Source organism: Malus sylvestris, chromosome 13 (assembly GCF_916048215.2).
Source record: "Malus sylvestris chromosome 13, drMalSylv7.2, whole genome shotgun sequence".
In the NCBI taxonomy this organism is placed as follows: Eukaryota; Viridiplantae; Streptophyta; class Magnoliopsida; order Rosales; family Rosaceae; genus Malus; species Malus sylvestris.
In genome coordinates, this window is record NC_062272.1 from 22324808 (window position 1) to 22343919 (window position 19112).

Genomic DNA, 19112 nt, shown 5'->3' on the forward strand with positions numbered 1-19112 from the left:
GTTTTCGGCGTATCAGCCGGTAACTTTTTAAGATTCCTTGTACATCATCGTGGCATCGAAGTAGATGAAAACAAGGCTCGATCAATCATCAACGCTCCACCCTCGACGACTAAGAAACAACTACAGTCGTTGCTCGACAAGATTAACTTTCTCTGTCGATTTATTGCCAATTCGGGAAGAAAAATGAAAGCCTTCTCCATGCTCTTGAAACTTAAAGATTCAGACATCTTCGAATAATGTACAGAACACCAAGAGGCTTTTACGCAGATCAAGGCCTCTTTCACGACTCCACCGGTCCTAGTCCCACCACGACATGGCAGTCCTCTTAAGCTGTACATCTTAGCGACCGAAAAGTCCATCGGATGCCTTCTTGCACAAGACAATGATGCTGGGCGAGAACATGCCATTTTTTATCTTAGTCGAAATCTCAACCCACCGGAGATTAATTATTCCGCCGTCAAGAAGCTCTGCCTAACTTTATTTTTTGATGCGTCCAAACTCAGGCATTACATGCTCCCGTCGATCAATTAGGTCATTGCCTAGACCAATGTCATTCGTTACATGCTCACAGGATCAATAGTAAAGGCCGTATTGGAAAGTGGACAATGGCACTGTTTGAATTCAGTTTGCAATATGTGCCCCAGAAAGCTGTCAAAGGCCAAGTGTTGGCCGATTTCTTGGCCCAACATCCTTCTCCATATGGTTTTGGAGGCAATGACGTTGAAATTGGCATGGTGAAAACACGTGATAATTACTAGACGATGTATTTTGATGGTTCCAGTACTTCAGTCTCAGCTGGCATTGGGATCGTTATTCAATCCCCAAACCACAGCCATTGGTATTTTTCTCTTAAGCTCGATTTCGATTGTACGAATAATTAGGCCGAATACGAAGCCCTTATCATCGGCCTTGGTGTCTTACACAATTTGTGGGCAACTCATGTCCTTATTCTCGGTGATTCCGAACTCGTGATTAACTAACTTAATGAGACTTTTCGTTACATAGGTTGTACTTTGGCGCCCTATCATATGGTTGCCATCTATTTGGCCAAGTCATTCGACGACATTACTTTCAAACACATTTCAGGAGTTCACAACACTGACCTCGATGAATTAGCTCAAATAGCCTCTAGAGCACAACTCTTGAGGGGCAAACTAGCTCGAGAAATACCTGTCACATGACGAGCACACCCGGCCTTGGTTAATCAGCAAGTTCTCCAATGAGATTGCGTAATCTATACACGAGTCATGTCCTTACCTTCATTGTTGGAGCGGAATGACCCTATAGAGGCTTGTGCAGTCGAGGTAATGCCAAATGATTGGAGAAAGTCAATTATACGGTATTTTGACAATCCCAATGGCAAACACGATCGTAAGACAAGGGTTCACGCCGCGAACTATGTAACGTACCAAAATGAATTGTACCGAAAGGGTGATGACAGTCTGTTATTGTTATACCTTGGCCCGCAGAAGGCTGCCCAAGTAATCACATAGGTCCATAAAGGAATTTGCGGGGCTCATTGGTCAGGACGAAAGATGCGATAGTTGCTTCGTTGACATGGTTATTTCTGGCCGAGCATATTGAAGGATTGTATTAAGTTTGCACGAGGATGTGTACAATGTCAAATTCATGGGCTTATACAGAGAGTCCTGGTCGAATCACTCTATTCGGTCACCAAACCATGGCCATTCAGAGGATGGGCCATAGATGTAATCGATAAAATTACACCATCTCCTGGGGCAGTTAAACATGCGTGGATACTCGTTGCAACGGACTACTTCACGAAATGGGTCGAAGCCAAGTCATATGCAAACGTCGAAAGAAGTCTGTAATTTTGTTGAAGGAGTATACGATCTTTACGTTCGACAGGTTCAAGGAGTATACGGCAAATCTAAAAATTTGACTCAAGCATTCTACGCCATATTATCCGCAGGCGAATGGACAAGCCGAAACAAGTAATAAGGTTTTGATTGGGATTCTCCAAAAAAAGGTAAAAAAAAAAGGCCTAGTATGTGGCATTTAAAGCTAAACAAAGCATTATGGGCTTATCAAACTTCACTCCATCCGCCACCAGAACGACTCCATACACATTAACCTATGGACATGACCCTATGTTACCAGTTGAGCTAAGTATAAACTCGTTGCGAGTGATTAAACAGAGTGGTTTGTTGAGTGCCGAATATAATGAGGCTATGAGACAAGAGTTAGAAGACTTGGAAGAAACTCGGCTTGACACTTATAATTTATTAGTGGCACAGAAGACGATTGCCGAGCGAGCTTATAATCAGTAAGTCAAACAAAAAACATTCAAGGAAGGCAAGTTGGTTTGGCAAACTGTGCTACCCATAGGTATTAAAGACCCCAGGTTCGGCAAATGGTCGTCGAATTGGGAATGACCGTTTGTCGTTCACAAAGTTCTCAGCAATGGGGCATATCACCTTAAAGATCAAATCAGTTTAGTTCATAAACTACCGATCAATGGGAAATTTAAAAAAAAGTATTATCCAGTTACTTGGGGATGCAAGAGTAAAAGTTCATTTCATTAATCTTTGCAAAAAAAGGTGTACAAGCAGAACTGATCGACAAATTTACAATGAAAGACAAGTTTACGGGGTCGACGGAAGGTAAGCTTTAAGGGCAACTTTCAGCTCTAACCACCTCACTTCGCCCATTGTGATTTCAGCTTGCCGAGTCCTTTTGTCCATCTTCAGTTGCTCAATCCGCTTCGTGCCAGCTGCATATTCTTACAAACGAGGTTTGCTCGACTCGAAATCTTTTGCGAGATTAAAAGAAATGGCCAACCTCTGGCGTTGAAGTTCGACAATTTGACAATTGAGGTCAACAATTTGTCGGTCGAGGTCGGCCAACTTTTCATTCTTCACTTTTATCGCCTCGACCTCTGGATAGAGAGCTTCTTGAGCAACCAATGCAACCTTGAACTCGTTTTCTGCCCGAAGAGCTTTCTCAAAGATATTAAAATAATCTCGAGTTCGTTCCAGGGTAGAAGACAGACAAGTGACAATTTCATTGCTCAATAGGCCGCCGACTGTGAGGTCATTCAAACATTCTCCTATAGAGTCGAGACCTTTGTGTTTAAGGATTTGGGAAGCCAAAAGAGATAAGAGCCCTTGCAGCTTAGTAAATATGGTCGACTCGACCGCTTATGCAGACGGTACGGCTATGGTGGCAGAAAGACCGACCGCCCCCAAAGAACTAGAAAGAAGGGCGTTGAGTTCGACTTCCCACAATGGCTGCATAGAAAAGCAGATGTTAAGAAAAGTCAAGTCAATAAGCTAAAGAAAAGGAAGGTTTACTCTAAGACCTGCCGATATGAGACTTCGGCTATGTATGCTGGTTCGTTGCTTGAACCTAGAGAACTTAACGGTCGAGCCCAGTGTTTAAGAGAGCCTCTTAATTCACGTGGCCGATGGAGGCTATGCACATTCGATGCTACTGGGGTCGCCATGAAATATAGATAACACCCTCGGCGTATAGAATTTTCGGTGAAATGAGTAACTAGGCAACTGGCATTTAATACTTTTAGCTTAGAGTTCTAAAGTAGGAGGTTAATAAAAGGGTAATGAAGGTTCTTACGAAGGCCGAAGTAACTTCATGCGGCGGAATGTCAAGATTTTGATCTTGAGGATGAATCGGTGTCTCTGCCGTCACTTTTGTCTCGATAAGAGATACCGCTTTATGTCCCTTGTTTGCTTTGGTAGCAGAATGATTGGCTCGACCAGCCATTTCGACGACCGATTGGGGTTAGGGGCTGTTCTCTCGTCTTGCCGAGATCTCTTCACCAGTTTGAGGCCTTCGTTCTTATCCTTATGAGCAAAAAGGTCAAACATTAAGCAAGGAGTTTCAAGTGAAGAAACATTATAAACCGTTATACCTCTTCTTCCAAGATGATAGCAGTAGTTTTTTTTAGAGTAGCGGGGTTCTTTTCGACTAAGGGAGGTGCCTCTTCCGGGGTAGCAACCACCAGATTGGTCTCAACGTGAGCAGCTGTCGGGGCAGAAGTTACAAGCCTTTCGACGACTGGGTTAATGATCGGCTCAATCATCGAGGTTGGCTACACATTGGTAGAAACTTCGACGATAGGAGGAGGGATGGAATGAGCAGTTGCTCCCGTAGTTTGGTTGGAGATAACATGAATTTCTCGCTCTTATGTTTTAACTAACTTCTTGACGCATTTTGTGGGCCGAGGAACGTCTCCTGCCGTTTCGACTTTCGAGTGGGGACGTTTACTCGATGGAGTAGGTACAACAGTTGTCACCCTTTTTGGAAGAGGAGCAAGTTTCTTCTTGGCTACGGCCATCGCCACTACCTCGACCCTCTTGATAATACGGCTATCTGAAAACATTGAAATTGATTTAAATTAAAAACTCAAAGGAAAATAAACAAGCAAGGAAAGAAGACAGTATGTACCTTGGAAAAGGAAAGTAGACGGTCGTAAAAAAGTTTTATTGAAACTTGTTCAGCCGGCGTGTGGAAAAAGTCCTTGGTGTAAACCTCCTACCACTCGACAAAGGTGCTAGCACATCAGGATTCTAGGTCTCTCGACCGAAGGATGAACTTGGCGCATCGTTCGACAAACTCTTTCTCGACCGTCTCGCATTCTTTTTCCGAGGAACCAAAAAAGCATTCTCAGCTTAAAAGAGAGCGAGATGAAAGGAACAGCAAGGGGCACCCTTGGAGATAACCTAGTTGGTGAGCCAGAAAGTTAGGGTGGTAAACTTCCCAACTACCCCGCCAAGCTTCGCAGCCATAGGGTAGGTCATGAGCTATAATGAATGACCCCCAGGTCTCCCGAAGATCGGTATCCTCTGCCATTTCCCATATCAATTGTGGAAGGATGATGAAAGATTGGTATGTCCGGTGACAACAGATTTGGAATTAGTCGTTGGACAAATCCTCAAAGCCGAAAAAGTATTTGAAAACGTCTTCAGCTGAGTGAGGAGGAAAGGGGCGCGAAGTTAACTCCAAACTCATAGCTGTGGAAGAGTTAAAGCTTGATATTTTAGGCCACAAGGTTGAGAAGTAGATTTGCAGCCAAAGTTGAAAGACCCAGAGTGGGCCGTTTTGGTGAGGGTCAATTTTCCCCAAAGTTGCATCGGCCAGGCACTGAGTAAGGTTGGCAAGGACAGATGGGCTGAGAGCTAAGGTGTGGCCGTTGATCAGGGCATCAGCGACATGCATGTTTTCGGCCAAGCACTTATTCAACTTGGCATAAAAGAAATACTTGTTGTACCAGTAGAATAAGAAGGCTCCATATTCTTATTTTTTGAGTTTTTCCTCTTCGGAGCTGGCGAAGTGGGTGATCAGGGTGTTGTAATTGAAAAAGTTCTTGTACAATTTCTACACTTCCTCTTTTGACGGCCTGTGATCTCCTTTCGTCAGAGCTTCGACGACGTTTTTCAAAGACCATCTTCAAGTTCGAGTCAAATTTGTACCCAGAAAGAGAAGTATCGGCCGAAAGACCGGTTGGAGAGGTGCCAAGTATGGCGGTTATATCCAGAACCGTTAGGCCAATAGGGTCGAGGGGAAGAACCATCATGTTGTTGGCCAAGCACCAAAAGCTTAAGGCAGCCATCACAAGCTCTCGGTCTAGGTTCATCTCGATGGTCGAGAGTTTGATGACATTAAAAATGCCGAGAGCTTTCCACTCATCACCAAAATATGATTCTATCCGAGCAACCTAGGCAACCCAGGCAGCAGTGGTCGAGGGCCAAACACCCTGGGGTCTAGCCAATTCCCATTTTGACTAGTCATACCCTTAGAATAAAGGTTTTAAGTAGTGCCCCTTAAGCATTTTGATGATTTCTTCTGGAACATTGTCTTTGAACAGTGGGCCTAGGGTTTGATAGGAGATGTTTGGTTTATCTTCAAATCGAATGGTTTTTATCGTGTTGTGGTCGGTGATGTTTTGACACTTGCTGCACTCCTCGGTCAACTTGTGAATGAATACGTTAGCTGCCATTGGATAAGTTTTTCTAGGTATTAAAGGACTATTTTTCTGGTTTTCAGAGGAAATGGCGAGGATATTTGAGAAGAAATGGCAAAAGGATTTGAGGGTTCTGGGAGTGTAAAAATTCGAATGAAATGAGTAGAGTATTCATAGGCTTTTTTTTGGGGGGGGGAGAAGACCCAACGATTTAAAGTTTCAAACTGAGGATAATACTAACCGGGTATTTGGTAATCATGGTGAATATTCAAAGAAACCAGGTGAAGGGACTGAGAAACCAGCAAATCGAGACTGCACGATGGCACATCATGGTAAGTTTAATTATGAAGAGACGTTTGAGAATATGCATGAGACTGAAACCTGCGCGAATCAAGGTTATAATGATGGCGTGGGCGTTTCAGTTTCAAGTGAGGGAAAAAGTGTCCAAAGGATGCCACGTGGTAAAGTGACTGACGAAATTAGAATCATGCGATCATGCTTCATAAATGCGCCTGATGGGTGGAGTATTTGAGACCTTTCGTTATCCTTTAAAGATACCTTTAGGGTTTGATTTCACTTCTTCAAGGTCGAAACTTGGCTAAGGAGTGTTAGACCAAAGACCTCAGAAGCAAGAGGGCAATGTTTAGGCCCAAAATAATATTATTGGGCCGAGCGAAGGTTATGTTCGATCCAAAACTTTTCCAAGAATACTATGGGCCGCCTAGTCAGGTCGGCCGAGTCCTATTGCAAAAAGGATTGATCTAGATAATAGCGAACGTGCCAAGTCTTAGTATGATAAGGAGTCTTATTGGAATAAGGATGTTGGGATTTGAGTAGTGAATATGGCAGGGCAAAGAGCTTGGTTTAAGGTTCCAGTGGAGGTAGGATTGGCTGAGACTTGGTTAGATTAGGACAAAGAATCCTAATCTGAGTATAGTCTTAGTTCGGTCATGATGAGATTGGCTACTATAAATAAGAAGGGGGTGCATCATTCGAGCTCCTCCAACTTAACACACAATTGCCCTGCTCAAGCTCTCGCTATATGCGAAACCTCTCAACAACCTTGAGATTTTTTTTATTTTTCGTCGACACATCTTCAGTTTGGATAAACAGCACTGTTGCCGTATAATCAACCTACCGGGAAGCACTTTCAGTTTGGATAAACAGCACTGCGACGAGGCCGACTGGTTATCTATCCAAGTCTCAGTCGAGAAGGATTTTCGAGTCTTTATTGGCAGAGATCATCTCATTAGCCTTCTCGGCGAAGTGAGATGTTATAGGTTACTACATTCGGCACGTTGAAAGCCGAATTTGATATTGAACTTCGTAGAACTAGCTGTCTTATCTTCAGGCTCTAGAACCCGAAGGTCGAGACGTGTTCCTTCCTCGGCCGCAATCGCAAGATCAGGAAATCAACAGTGCACTCAACACAACATCAACTTATTTTACTCACCGGCCGAGCTCGGCCGTCGAGTTAGTATGCCTCGCACACAACTGAATGACGTAATTAGCTTATTAATTACTCGGGCTGCGCGCCACGTAAGCTTGGTAGTTTTTAGGGTTAACAGTTATTCATAACAACACTGGCAAGTGGCACGACAAAACTTTAACTTGCTGTCAAGGTGGTTATATTATCAATCTTTTTGGTTTTTAAAATTAAATATTACATTAAATAATTTAAATATATATTTTGGTTTGTAACCGATCCTTTCATGTTTAGGTCGGTTTTTTTATTTCGATTTGGTTCTTCTTTTTTTTCGAGTTAAGTTTGATGTCCCATTCGAATTATTTGGTTTTTCTGTTTTTTTTTTAAACCCACCCATTAAGCACACTTAAGTAGATGGAGAAACGATTGATATTTTATTTTTGTATAATGTTAAGGAGATCATAAATTTTAAACTAAACGATGTGGTTGTTAACGATTATATTATTATTTAAACATTGATTAACGTGTTTATTTTATTAGTAACACATCATTTAGTTTTTCAAATTTGATTTAAAATTTTGATGTCTCTATCATTATCCATACGAAGAGCATGACGGTCAAATGACGTGGAATAAGTTGGTGTGTTTGAGGGTAATTTCACTGTTTTGTCAAAAGCGTAACCCTAAAAGATGAAATCTCCAAACTCGTGCAATCTCTCTGAGTCTCTCTCGCACAGACGAAGCCATGATCCGGGTACCCAGAGACGACGCCAAGCGCGGAGGCGGAGGCGGAGGTAGAGGCAGAGGTAGGGCCAATTGGCTCGCGCGATCAGAATCCGGGCGGAGGAAGAATCCAGCCCAGCCAGCGGAGCTCCGAGGTGAGTTCCGGATATGTCTTGGTGTATATATATGCGTTTGACGAAACATATCAAACAAAACATTGCTGTTTTTCGTCACCGTGCGAGAATTACCCTTAAATTAATTACATGCCTAGTTTTTTGTTTCGATAGAACTCCCTTCTTATATTGATAATATGTATCTGTTTTTGGTGGGTGATTTTGTTGAGTAGTAATTTGTGCCCTGCTCCCTTAATTTGACCTGTTAATTAGCTGAGTAAATATATCTAGTATTAATTAATTTATGTGCAACAAACAGATGAGAAGAAATAAACAAAAGCTGTCGAAAGCTCTATGAGTAAACTCCAACTTGATGATGATACTCCTACTTCAAAGAAGAAACGTTACCGCGAGTCTAAGAAATGCCATTCTCAGAATGAGCATTGTGCAGTTTGCCTTGTGGACGGCCACCACCAACATCTGTGTCCCTACCGGGAAAGTGTCCCGTTGGGTGTAACAAAAGTTGGAGAGGGCTATATACTAATGTGTAGGACTTGTGGTTTTGTGGGTAACGTCTGCCTTCATGGCCGCTCTTATGCTCGTCCCTATAGGCGGTGTTATGGGCGTCTGAAACATGGGTACCCAATCCACGAGGAAGTGGAGCAAATCAGGGAAAGACAGAGAGAAATGGCTGAAATGTCCAGGGCACGAGTGGAGAGAGGTGAACCATCCTTATTGGATGATACCTCTTCCGATTCCTCTTCTGATACCTATTCCGATTCCTCTTCTAATTCCTCTGAGATATAATCGTAATGAAGCTTAGGGTTGGAACATGCGGTGGCTGCAGCTGTTGGATTGCCTTTTCTGTTCATTCATGGCGGATAGATACTACTTTGTTGGTTGTTTTCTCATGTGTTTAATTTCGTTCTTAGAATAGCTAGTTGTGCATGTTGGTCGGATTTCCTTTGCTTGTAGGCTTGTACTGCTTGTCTTGGAATAACTATGAAACGAATCCACCGCTATCAAATACTAATCTCACCAGAATTGTTCAGTTAGTTTTTCGTACGTATTATTTCCTTTGCTTGTACGTATTATTTCCTTTACTTGTACGTACTATTATTAGTAAGGCCAAGTACTGATGGCACTGTACATTTTTTCTTCCAAAATTTTGCGCCTGCTAGAGTGACTCAAATAGGAGAAACCCTCCAAGTTTGAGAGTACCACAAAATTAGCATCAGGTTTTTCCAGCTTCCGTTTTAACGTCACTCTGCCACAGAAAGTAGCTAGTGAATGGAGCTGAAGCGCACTAGCAACGTGTACTAGCAGCAAAACAGAAGGCCAAGCCCAAACCCTACAATAGGCGGGACTTGCATTGGAAGCAACTGCGGCAGCAAGCCTCAAGAGGCAACAATTTTGGCCGCTGACTAAGCAGTTGAGATGTTTTCTTAGATTAAGCTGCAACCATCCGTAAATGCAGGTTTCACATCCAACAATGCTCAGTTCATATCTTAGCTGCTGTTTTATTTATGATTTCTCTTGCTTTTCTCTAATTTTTAGTTAACCTAGCTTGTTTCAACAAGATTTAGATTCCCCCGATATGCAGGTCGCTAGTCAGTAATTCCAAAAGATCTGATTCCCCCGGTATGTTTTTCTCAAATATACTGAAATTAACTTCCTATAAGTCCATTCCCTTTGCCTCTGGAACTCCAAAAATGCCTCTGAGCTTGCATGAAAGTCTCATTTTCCCAAAACTTCAAACACAAATGGATTCGTTAATACCAATGGGGAATCATCCAGATTCATTTTATTGAGGGAAAAATACAAATTCCGTCCTAGTCTTCTATCCAAGTATGCATCAACAACACAGCCGCAAGTCACAAGATTAGGAACAACTTTCTCATGTGTCATGCGTTCAAGGCTAAGATGGAGATCCCACAGTAGAGACATCTTTGAAAAGGCCAGAGCACGGATATTAAATGTAGTAAGATCGGGGCGGAAACCAGCTTCCACCATTCTCAAAAATTCTCTTTGTAAGCTTTCCATTTTAAAATTCGCAGCATATGATAACAACAAAAGGTTCCACAGAAGATTTCCCAAGTTTCTTCTACCTAGACCTACATCCTTCAGGAACTCAGCTAATTCGTAAAACTTGCTGCGTTTCAGATACGCAAATGACATTGCTCGGATTCCCTCTTCCTCTATCAGAAACCTAGACCTTTTTAAGGCGGCCATAAGCAGTCTCCATCTCAGTAAGGGAACCAAAAATGATATAGTATCTGATAAAGGCATTTCCAATGGCAGAGTCCTCCGAGAAACCCATTGAAATCATTTCTTTCAATACACCTTCCATCAATTCAAGCTGGCCTCCCTTCCCAAAACAAGAGATAGCTAGCGAGTAAACCTCCGGAAACAAACTCAAATACCTAGCCCTCATCTGGCCCAAAATTTCATTCACTTTTCAAAACATCCCGCATTTCCATAAACATCAAATAACTGCGAAACAACCTGAATACTAGGCACAAAAGAAATATATAACAGTTCGTTCCACACTGCTTCCGCTTGAGGAAAAAGGCCATTGTTGGCATGGAATAGCATCAAAGCAGATAGGGTGGAGTTGCTGGGCAAAAGACCATCCGATTTCATTTCGAGTAAAAGCTCCTGAGCTACATGAGGCAACTTTTGTCTACTTAAACTCCGAATTATCCGCACGCAATCTACATAAGTAGCTTGGCCATTAAAACACTCATCCTGCTTCCATTTCCAGATTATCTGTTGTAAGCACAAGCCAAATAAAAGGATATCTCTTTGCACAAAAGTGACAGTATTTTCTTCGGATAATCAAACACTAGATCAAGAAATTCATAAAATTCATAAACCTGCTAAAACAAATTAGGGGCACTTGTTGAATCAAAATTTGATTAAAAAATACAAGTCCCAATTCTACAAATACGGTAAAATGTTCATGAGAGAGAGAGAGAGAGAAAGAGAGAGAGAGAGAGAGAGAGAGAGACCGACCTTGCATGCTAAGGCTCGATTTTTTGAATGGGATTGATGGCAGAAAATAGAAAGGCGTTTTGGTGCCAATGTGCAACCTTTGATGATTTCAGTTAAAACTAGCAAAGAAGTCCGCGCTCTGTTGCGGGTTTAAAACTGTAACCAAAATTTAACACTAATTTTTAAATTATTTAAAAATAAATGAAAGCAACTGAATCCACATGTTATTCAAATTTTGAGATGTATCAGATATCAATTGTTGTCTGTGTCTTTGTGCTTCTCAATGTATCAGATATCAATTGTTGTCTGTGTCTTTGTGCTTCTCATTGTAAGTTCTTTTTGCTAATTACTCTGAATTTTTGTAGTTTGAAATTTGCAATGATCAACAAACATGGGAAATGCCTATGTGATTTTCCATGAACTAATGAATGGTTTGCAATTAATTTCACTGATGTATATTCATAATTTGGAATTAGGAATAACAGTTAAACAGGGCCTTGAATTACATCATCAACCAATACTTTCTCCTTTTGCTTTCTGTGAATTTTTTGGTTGCTTGCTGCAAATGAATGGATTTGGAACTTTGAATTAACAAATTAAGCAATTCAAGCATATTGCATACACTTAAAAGGCTTAAGAGTAGATATAAGATTAATTAATATTAAATCAAAATAAATAGATGTAGCTATGTATATTTTCAGCAATTTCAGTCCTTCACTCCCATCATAGGACTTAAATCACATTTAAAAATAAGAAGTACACAAAGAAAGTTGTACTTTTAGCTTCGTTTACAAAAAGCTCCGTATACAACTATGTATTCCACACGAATTTGTGTAAAAGGACTTGCCTCGGGGATGAAGTACTCTGTCTTCTTACACACACCTATGGCAAAATCTCTATCAGGAAACTTTTCCAACCCTGTAGAAGCCAATATATGAAGGAAATCATTCAATGCAATTGTATTAACCTTATTTTAAGGATATGAAAATGAATTTTTTTTTCACTAATAATACAATATGTACAACCATTACCCAATTTCAAAATTCATTTCAACTCCCAAAATTACACACATTGTACTAAAATTTCAAGCAAAGAGAACGAACCAAGATTCACAATTCATTTCAATTCCCAAACATGCTCACAGATTAATGAACTCTCACTGAAACAACAAAGAACCAATGAAATTTTGTGTAACTTAAGAGGAAAAATTCTTACCTTCAACTAAGTAGATCTCTAATTGTTCAGTTACTTTTTCGTACGTACTATTATTATAGCTAGATTAGCAGTCATGTTCTCCTAGACCTCGGGTTTACAGAAATCACGGCCACCCACCGTTTGATCTTAATCCAACGGTAGTAAGGCCAAGTACTGATGGCACAGTACATTCTTTCTTCCAAAATTTTGAGCCTGCTAGAGGTTCTCGAATAGGAGAAACCCTCCAAGTCTGAGAGTACCACAAAATTAGCATCAGGTTTTTCCAGCTTCCGTTTTAACGTCACTCTGCCACAGAAAGTAGCTAGTGAATGGAGCTGAAGCGCACAAGCAACATGTACCAGCAGCAAAACAGAAGGCCAACCCTAAACCCTACAATAGGCGGGACTTGCATTGGAAGCAACTGCGGCAGCAAGCCTCAAGAGGCAACAATTTTGGCCGCTGACTAAGCAGTTGAGATGTTTTCTTAGATTAAGCTGCAACCATCCGTAAATGCAGGTTTCAAATCCAACAATGCTCAGTTCATATCGTAGTTGCTGTTTTATTTATGATTTCTCTTGCTTTTCTCTAATTTTTAGTTAACCTAGCTTGTTTCAACAAGATTTAGAACGCCTTCTATTTGTTTTAATTTGTTTAAATTTTCATGAATGCTAGTTACTAGATGGCCACCTCTTTAACATATATATAGTCGTTTGTATATGTATATAGGAAAAATTAGTATCCGGTCCCTAGTTCTTACTGTTCATTGACTAAGACCTTATTAGTTCTCAAATTTTGATTCAAGTCCCTAACATTAATGTGATAATGAATTTACATGTTTATTATATAATTTTTTAATATAAAAATTAGTAATTAATTTAGAATTTAATACTCACACCTCTATTAAACTTCTAATTAATTTTCAATCCAAAAATTTCCAAAATAATAAAAAATTAAATTAAATTAAGTTTGTACCTATTACTTTTTTTATATATATAAAAAGATTCTCAATTTTTAATCTTAAATGTACCCATTCATATAATTTTTCAATTTTTTTAATCTTAAATGTACCCATTCTCAAATATATCAATTTGTTATATGTAAAATGTACCCTTTTTTTAATATAAAATCCATTCAAAATTTTTAATCCATGTTTAAATTTATATGGGTGCATTCTTTTTCGTTGATTTTGAGAATGTATCCATGTTTTGGTACAATAATTTTTTTTGTTAATTTTGGTTAATGTACCCATACATATATGTATACACACACACAATATAATAGAGAGTATAATTTATATTTTATTATTTGTAATCCCATAAAATATGGGTTTTTATTTAAAATCTCATTAATATAAACAATTACAAACTTCAATTTTTAATTTTTAATTTAAAAAATATAGTAACCTACATTATTACATTAATGTCAATGACCTCAATCAAAAACTAAAAACTAACAAGGTTTCAATCAAATAATATTGATAGCTAAGGACCGTATCCAAAGTGTCCCATGTATATATATGTACATCTATATATATATATATATATATGTGTGTGTGTGTGTGTGTGTGTGTGTCTTGTTACGATTCACTAACTTTTCTTTTGGAGACAAACGACTCAGACTCGTCTAGATTTTTTGGGGGCAAGTAAATTTTGCCAATTTAAGAATAACAAGTAGGTGGAAGTTACAACTGCATGCTCCAATGCAACAAAGGAGTATTTGGGGAGGCATAAAGACAAGATGGTTAGGGAATTTGGTTATACTATCATTCCCTCCACACATTCTCATCTTCCTAGCTCTAGAATATTTAAGAGAGAGAGAGAGAGAGAGAGTTGATGAGAATATAGCACAGCTTCAGTGCCAAGGCGTTGCCAAGGAGAGCGTATGACGGTGGTTCTCCGTCGGGGATTTGTTTCGTTCAGAGCCAGAGACATTGCTACGTACGCATGCAGGTTAGAGTTTGATGGAGAGTTGAATTAATTCAGAGAAGGTGAGAAATGGGAAGAGGTCAAACACAAAAGAAGGCGGGGGAGGTGGTAGCTGTAGCAATAGACAATGACAAGGGCAGCCAACATGCTCTCAAATGGACTATTGATGGTCTTGTCACCAGAGGTCAAGCTCTCACGCTGCTCCATGTCAGGTCGGCCGAGTCCTATTGCAAAAAGGAGTGATCTAGATAATAGCAAATGGGCCAAGTCTTAGTATGATAAGGAGTCTTATTGGAATAAGGATGTCGGGATTTGATCAGTGAATGTAGCAGGGCAAAGAGCTTGGTTTAGGGTTCCAGTGGAGGTAGGATTGGCTGAGACTTGGTTAGATTAGGATAAAGAATCCTAATCCGAGTATAGTCTTAGTTCGGTCATGATGAGATTGGCTACTATAAATAAGAAGGGGGTGCATCATTCGAGCTCCTCCAACTCAACACACAATTGCCCTGCTCAAGCTCTCGCTATATGCGAAACCTCTCAACAACCTTGAGATTCTTTTTATTTTTCGTCGACACATCTTCAGTTTAGATAAACAGTACTGTTGCCGTATAATCAACCGACCGGGAAACACCTTCAGTTTGGATAAACAGCACTACGACGAGGCCGACTGGTTATCTATCCAAGTCTCAGTCGAGAAGGATTTTCGAGTCATTATTGGCAAAGATCATCTCATTAGCCTTCTCGGCGAAGTGAGATGTTATAGGTTACTACATTCGGCACGTTGAAAGCCGAATTTGATATTGAACTTCATAGAACTAGCAGTCTTATCTTCAGGCTCTAGAACCCGAAGGTTGAGACGTGTTCCTTCCTCGACCGCAATCGCAAGATCAGGAAATCAACAGTGCACTCAACGCAACATCAACTCATTTTACTCACCGGCCGAGCTCGGCCGTCGAGTTAGTATGCCTCGCACACAACTAAATGACGTAATTAGCTTATTAATTACTCGGGCTGCGCGCCACGTAAGCTTGGTAGTTTTTAGGATTAACAGTTATTCATAACAACACCAGCAAGTGGCACGACAAAACTTTAACTTGCTGTCAAGGTGGTTATATTATCAATCTTTTTGGTTTTTAAAATTAAATATTACATTAAATAATTTAAATATATATTTTGGTTTGTAACCGATCCTCATGTTCAGGTCGGTTTTTTTATTTGGAAAACTAACAAAAAACCCCTGAAAAGTTTCCTTTTAATCATGAGGACAAAAGTTTTCAGAAATACCAAGGCTACCCTTCACACATCCGTACAAAATTGGCCAAGCTTTTAGTCAAGTTCACATGCTGGGGCTGACATTTTCAGAAAATATTTGCATGCAAAAGCTAAGGTGGCAAACATCACAGCAACCAAGACAACATGAATTCACATGTCTTTCAGACAGCTTTCAGAAACAGTGCTGACAGCTTTCAGAAACAGTGTGTTGTCACTATCCAAAAAGTTGTAAATATTGAAAAGTTATTTTGTTTTGTTTAGGAATCAACTTTTGTATATAAGGGAGCCTTTCCTCCCATACAGAGGACACCTCTCTCAACACCTGAAAACAACATATTCACTTCATACACTCAAGCATTCGTAGCCTTCATAGCATCCTTGTAAACACTTCTTTGTAATCACTTTCTTGTAAACAACGATCTCTGTAAACATTCCATATATCAATAAAAGATCAAGTGTACATATTCAAGCAATCTCCAAGTCTTAAGTAAGTTTTCTTTTCCTTCTTTAGTGTGTTTGTTTAATTAGACTTCTAGTCCAAAACATGGAAACACTATTGTGATTATATTATTAACCTGCTAAACTGACGATCATACTTTATTCAAGCACTCTGTTATAGTTGAATGTTTGCCATACAAATAACTTGACATTAACCAGGGTACCTCTGAGTTCTTCGTACCTCTGAGTTCAGCCGTTAAGGCCTTATACTTGTACTGTAAGTCGCCGTCATGCTGAAACATGTCGAGTTCCATGTGCAAGGTTCTATGTCTAGTTGTTATAATGGTCATCCGACTATTTAACCGAGCATGCGTTTCGAATTTGGTATCAGAGCCTAGTTTAGCATTTTAATAGTATAATTATAATAGTAAAGTACCTTGAGGATAGAAGTCATTGATACAACTGATATCATATTTGTTTATTGTATATGAACAACAGATATTATTGTCCCTGTAGACCCTGTCAACCACAATTACCAGGTATTAATTGTCCCAGACATCCAACTATAACTAGCATAAAGAGATGATTAGCATCTATATCCAAAAGAATTATTAGTACTTTGAAGAAGCAAAAGTTTTATCTTGGATATCTTGAACATCATTCATTTATTCGTAAATATAATAACACAAAAGTGCAGCATAAAGTTTTGGAAGCAAAAAGAACAACAGATCAAGTTTTAGAGACATTGAGAGAAGAAAGAGAGTTTTTAAGAAACCAGTTAGCCGTAACCTTATAGAAAGGTATACTGTAGTTTATGATAGATTATCTTAATTTAGAAATTAGTGAACCTCAAAAAAGAAAAATAACTTTAAACCAAAATAGTTTAGTTTGTTATTTTCCATCAAGAAAGCATAATCATATTTTGCACAGTGAAGAAATTTCACAAGCTAATACCATTGTAGATCTTATTATTAGTCAAGCAGAAAATATAAAATTAGAAAATAATAAGCATAATCATTTGTTAAACCAGTTGTTAGAACATTTTCAGAAAAATTCCATAAAAATAATGAGACAAAATTTAGACTATATTACATCTCAGTTAGAAGATAATAATAGAAATATTCAAAGGTTTCCTAACAAAAGAGAGATAAAAGAGCTTGTTGATCTTATACATAGTAAGCCGAAGCAAGTAGAACTTAGATCATTAGAAATAGTTGAACAGCTAAAATTAGAAGTTCAAAAAATTCAATTAGTACAAAAAAGTTAAGTGAACAAGTAGATAAGTTGCATAATAAAATAGATAAATTATTAGTTTAATGACAGATTCTAGAACTAGCAGAAAATATATTCAAGCTTTGAAAGAAATTAGTAAATTAGATAAAGAACCAGTAGGATTAACAGATTTTTCAACACAAGTATCTAGTAGTAATATTCCCATTAGGCAAAATAATTTGATTATCCAATTAGTTTTAAGTTTAGCTGAAAAATTAGATCAAGTTGAAGAACAAATAGCAGAAATAAACCAAGTTTTACATAACGCATCTTCATCACTTCCACCATCCTTGCTAGATAAATTAGAAAATTTAACTTTGAGTGCAAGTAATAATAGAAGACCTAAGCTAAATCCTTTTGATAATAGAAAATGGCACTCTTTGGGAAAAAAAGGAAAAGAAGTAGTTAGAACGGAAGATATTTATCCAAATGAAGAATAATCCCAAGAATTTATTTGAAGAGGTTTTGAGAGAACACAGAAAAATAAATATAACTTGTATCAATTAGGTTTATTTGAAAACAGAAATAGAATTGTAAGCAACATCAGTCAACATGAAGTTAGTTGTATTGATAAAGAAGTCACACTTAATCTAATTAGTAAAGAAGCAGTTACTCATTTGAGAAAGTCACATTTTAGTCAGTTTCACATAGGAACAATATTAATTGGAATAGCGGGATTAACCAGTGCACAAGTAGGTACAAAAGCTTTAGTATACATATATGATGATAGATGGGATAATCACCAACAAGCATCAATAGCAACAACTGAAGTAGACTTAAGTTCAAACTTAGCAGTTATAGGTTGTATTCCAAATTATGTTATGACGATTAATGAATTTAGTAAATATATTAAAGTGAGCATAAGAACAAAAAAATTATAATATCAAAGGAGAATATAAAAATTTGTGTATTAGCTTAATGTATATAGGTAAAGTGTCTGATAGATATAATCATAAGTTTAATTTAGAGTTTCAAAATTTAGTTCAAACATTTGGCAGTAAACATGTAAATATGATAGAAGCAAAACCCGTAGATAATATCTTTTTAAAAGGAACTCAGTGGACATTGCCTAATTTACAAGTAGCACCAAATAGACAACCAGATAAAGTACAAATATATGAAACTAGTACAGGTCAAGCAACAATTAGGTTTAGTAATTATAAGCAACTAGAAAAAATAGAAGAGGATGAGAGTGAAATTGAAAATGAGAGTATACATATGACTTTTGATAATTTAGATATTAATTTAGTTGAACAAAATTTTGATCATATTGTCGATAAACTTATAGAAGATATTGATCATTTAGATGAAGAACAATATTTGAAAAAATATAAGACATATGATTTAGGACTACATAAAATTTCAGACGAAGAAATGAAAATTTTAATCTTAGAAATAGGAGTAGAACACATTTTAGGATCAAAAGAATATAATAATTTATTAGAATTGAAAGCAGAATGTAATCCAGCAGAAGAAAGTAGTACATCAGGAGTAGAAAATCCAGGACACGCAAGCAAAACCGATCAACAATTTTTGAGACCAACAAATGAACAATATAATGAAAAAGCAAAAGTAGACTATATGGAAGAAAGTATGATAAAACCTAGAAAAAATAGGATTCCATATTTGAGAGGGTTAGAACAAATTAATATAGCTGGTAATATATTAAATTTAGATAATGTAGATCCACAAGATTGGGAAAGAACGATTGAGAGATGGGAAAAAGGCTGCTTACATGCAGCATTAATGTTAGATTTTAGTAATTCACAAAATATGTTAGATTACTTTGAGCATACTTTGGATGGTTTAGTT

General features: G+C 38.3%; 1 protein-coding gene and 1 pseudogene across 1 annotated transcript; one reads left to right on the forward strand and one right to left on the reverse strand.

Moving 5' to 3' along the window:
* Positions 1 to 8114: 8114 nt before the first annotated feature.
* On the forward strand, positions 8115 to 9260 carry LOC126595370 (uncharacterized). Its single transcript, XM_050261690.1, has 2 exons — positions 8115 to 8247; positions 8540 to 9260. Exons 1-2 carry the CDS (start codon positions 8115 to 8117, stop codon positions 9010 to 9012), a joined length of 606 nt encoding a protein of 201 aa, XP_050117647.1. The 3' UTR covers positions 9013 to 9260.
* Positions 9261 to 9816: 556 nt separating this feature from the next.
* On the reverse strand, positions 9817 to 14525 carry LOC126595371 (pentatricopeptide repeat-containing protein At3g42630-like; annotated as a pseudogene).
* Positions 14526 to 19112: the final 4587 nt, after the last annotated feature.

Excerpts from the sequence above, each read along its gene's own strand:
- LOC126595370 (XM_050261690.1), top strand. The coding sequence starts at position 8,115 with ATGATCCGGGTACCCAGAGACGACGCCAAGCGCGGAGGCGGAGGCGGA. Across the intron at positions 8,248-8,539 it reads CCAGCCAGCGGAGCTCCGAG|CAAAAGCTGTCGAAAGCTCT; the intron begins GTGAGTTCCGGA and ends AGAAGAAATAAA.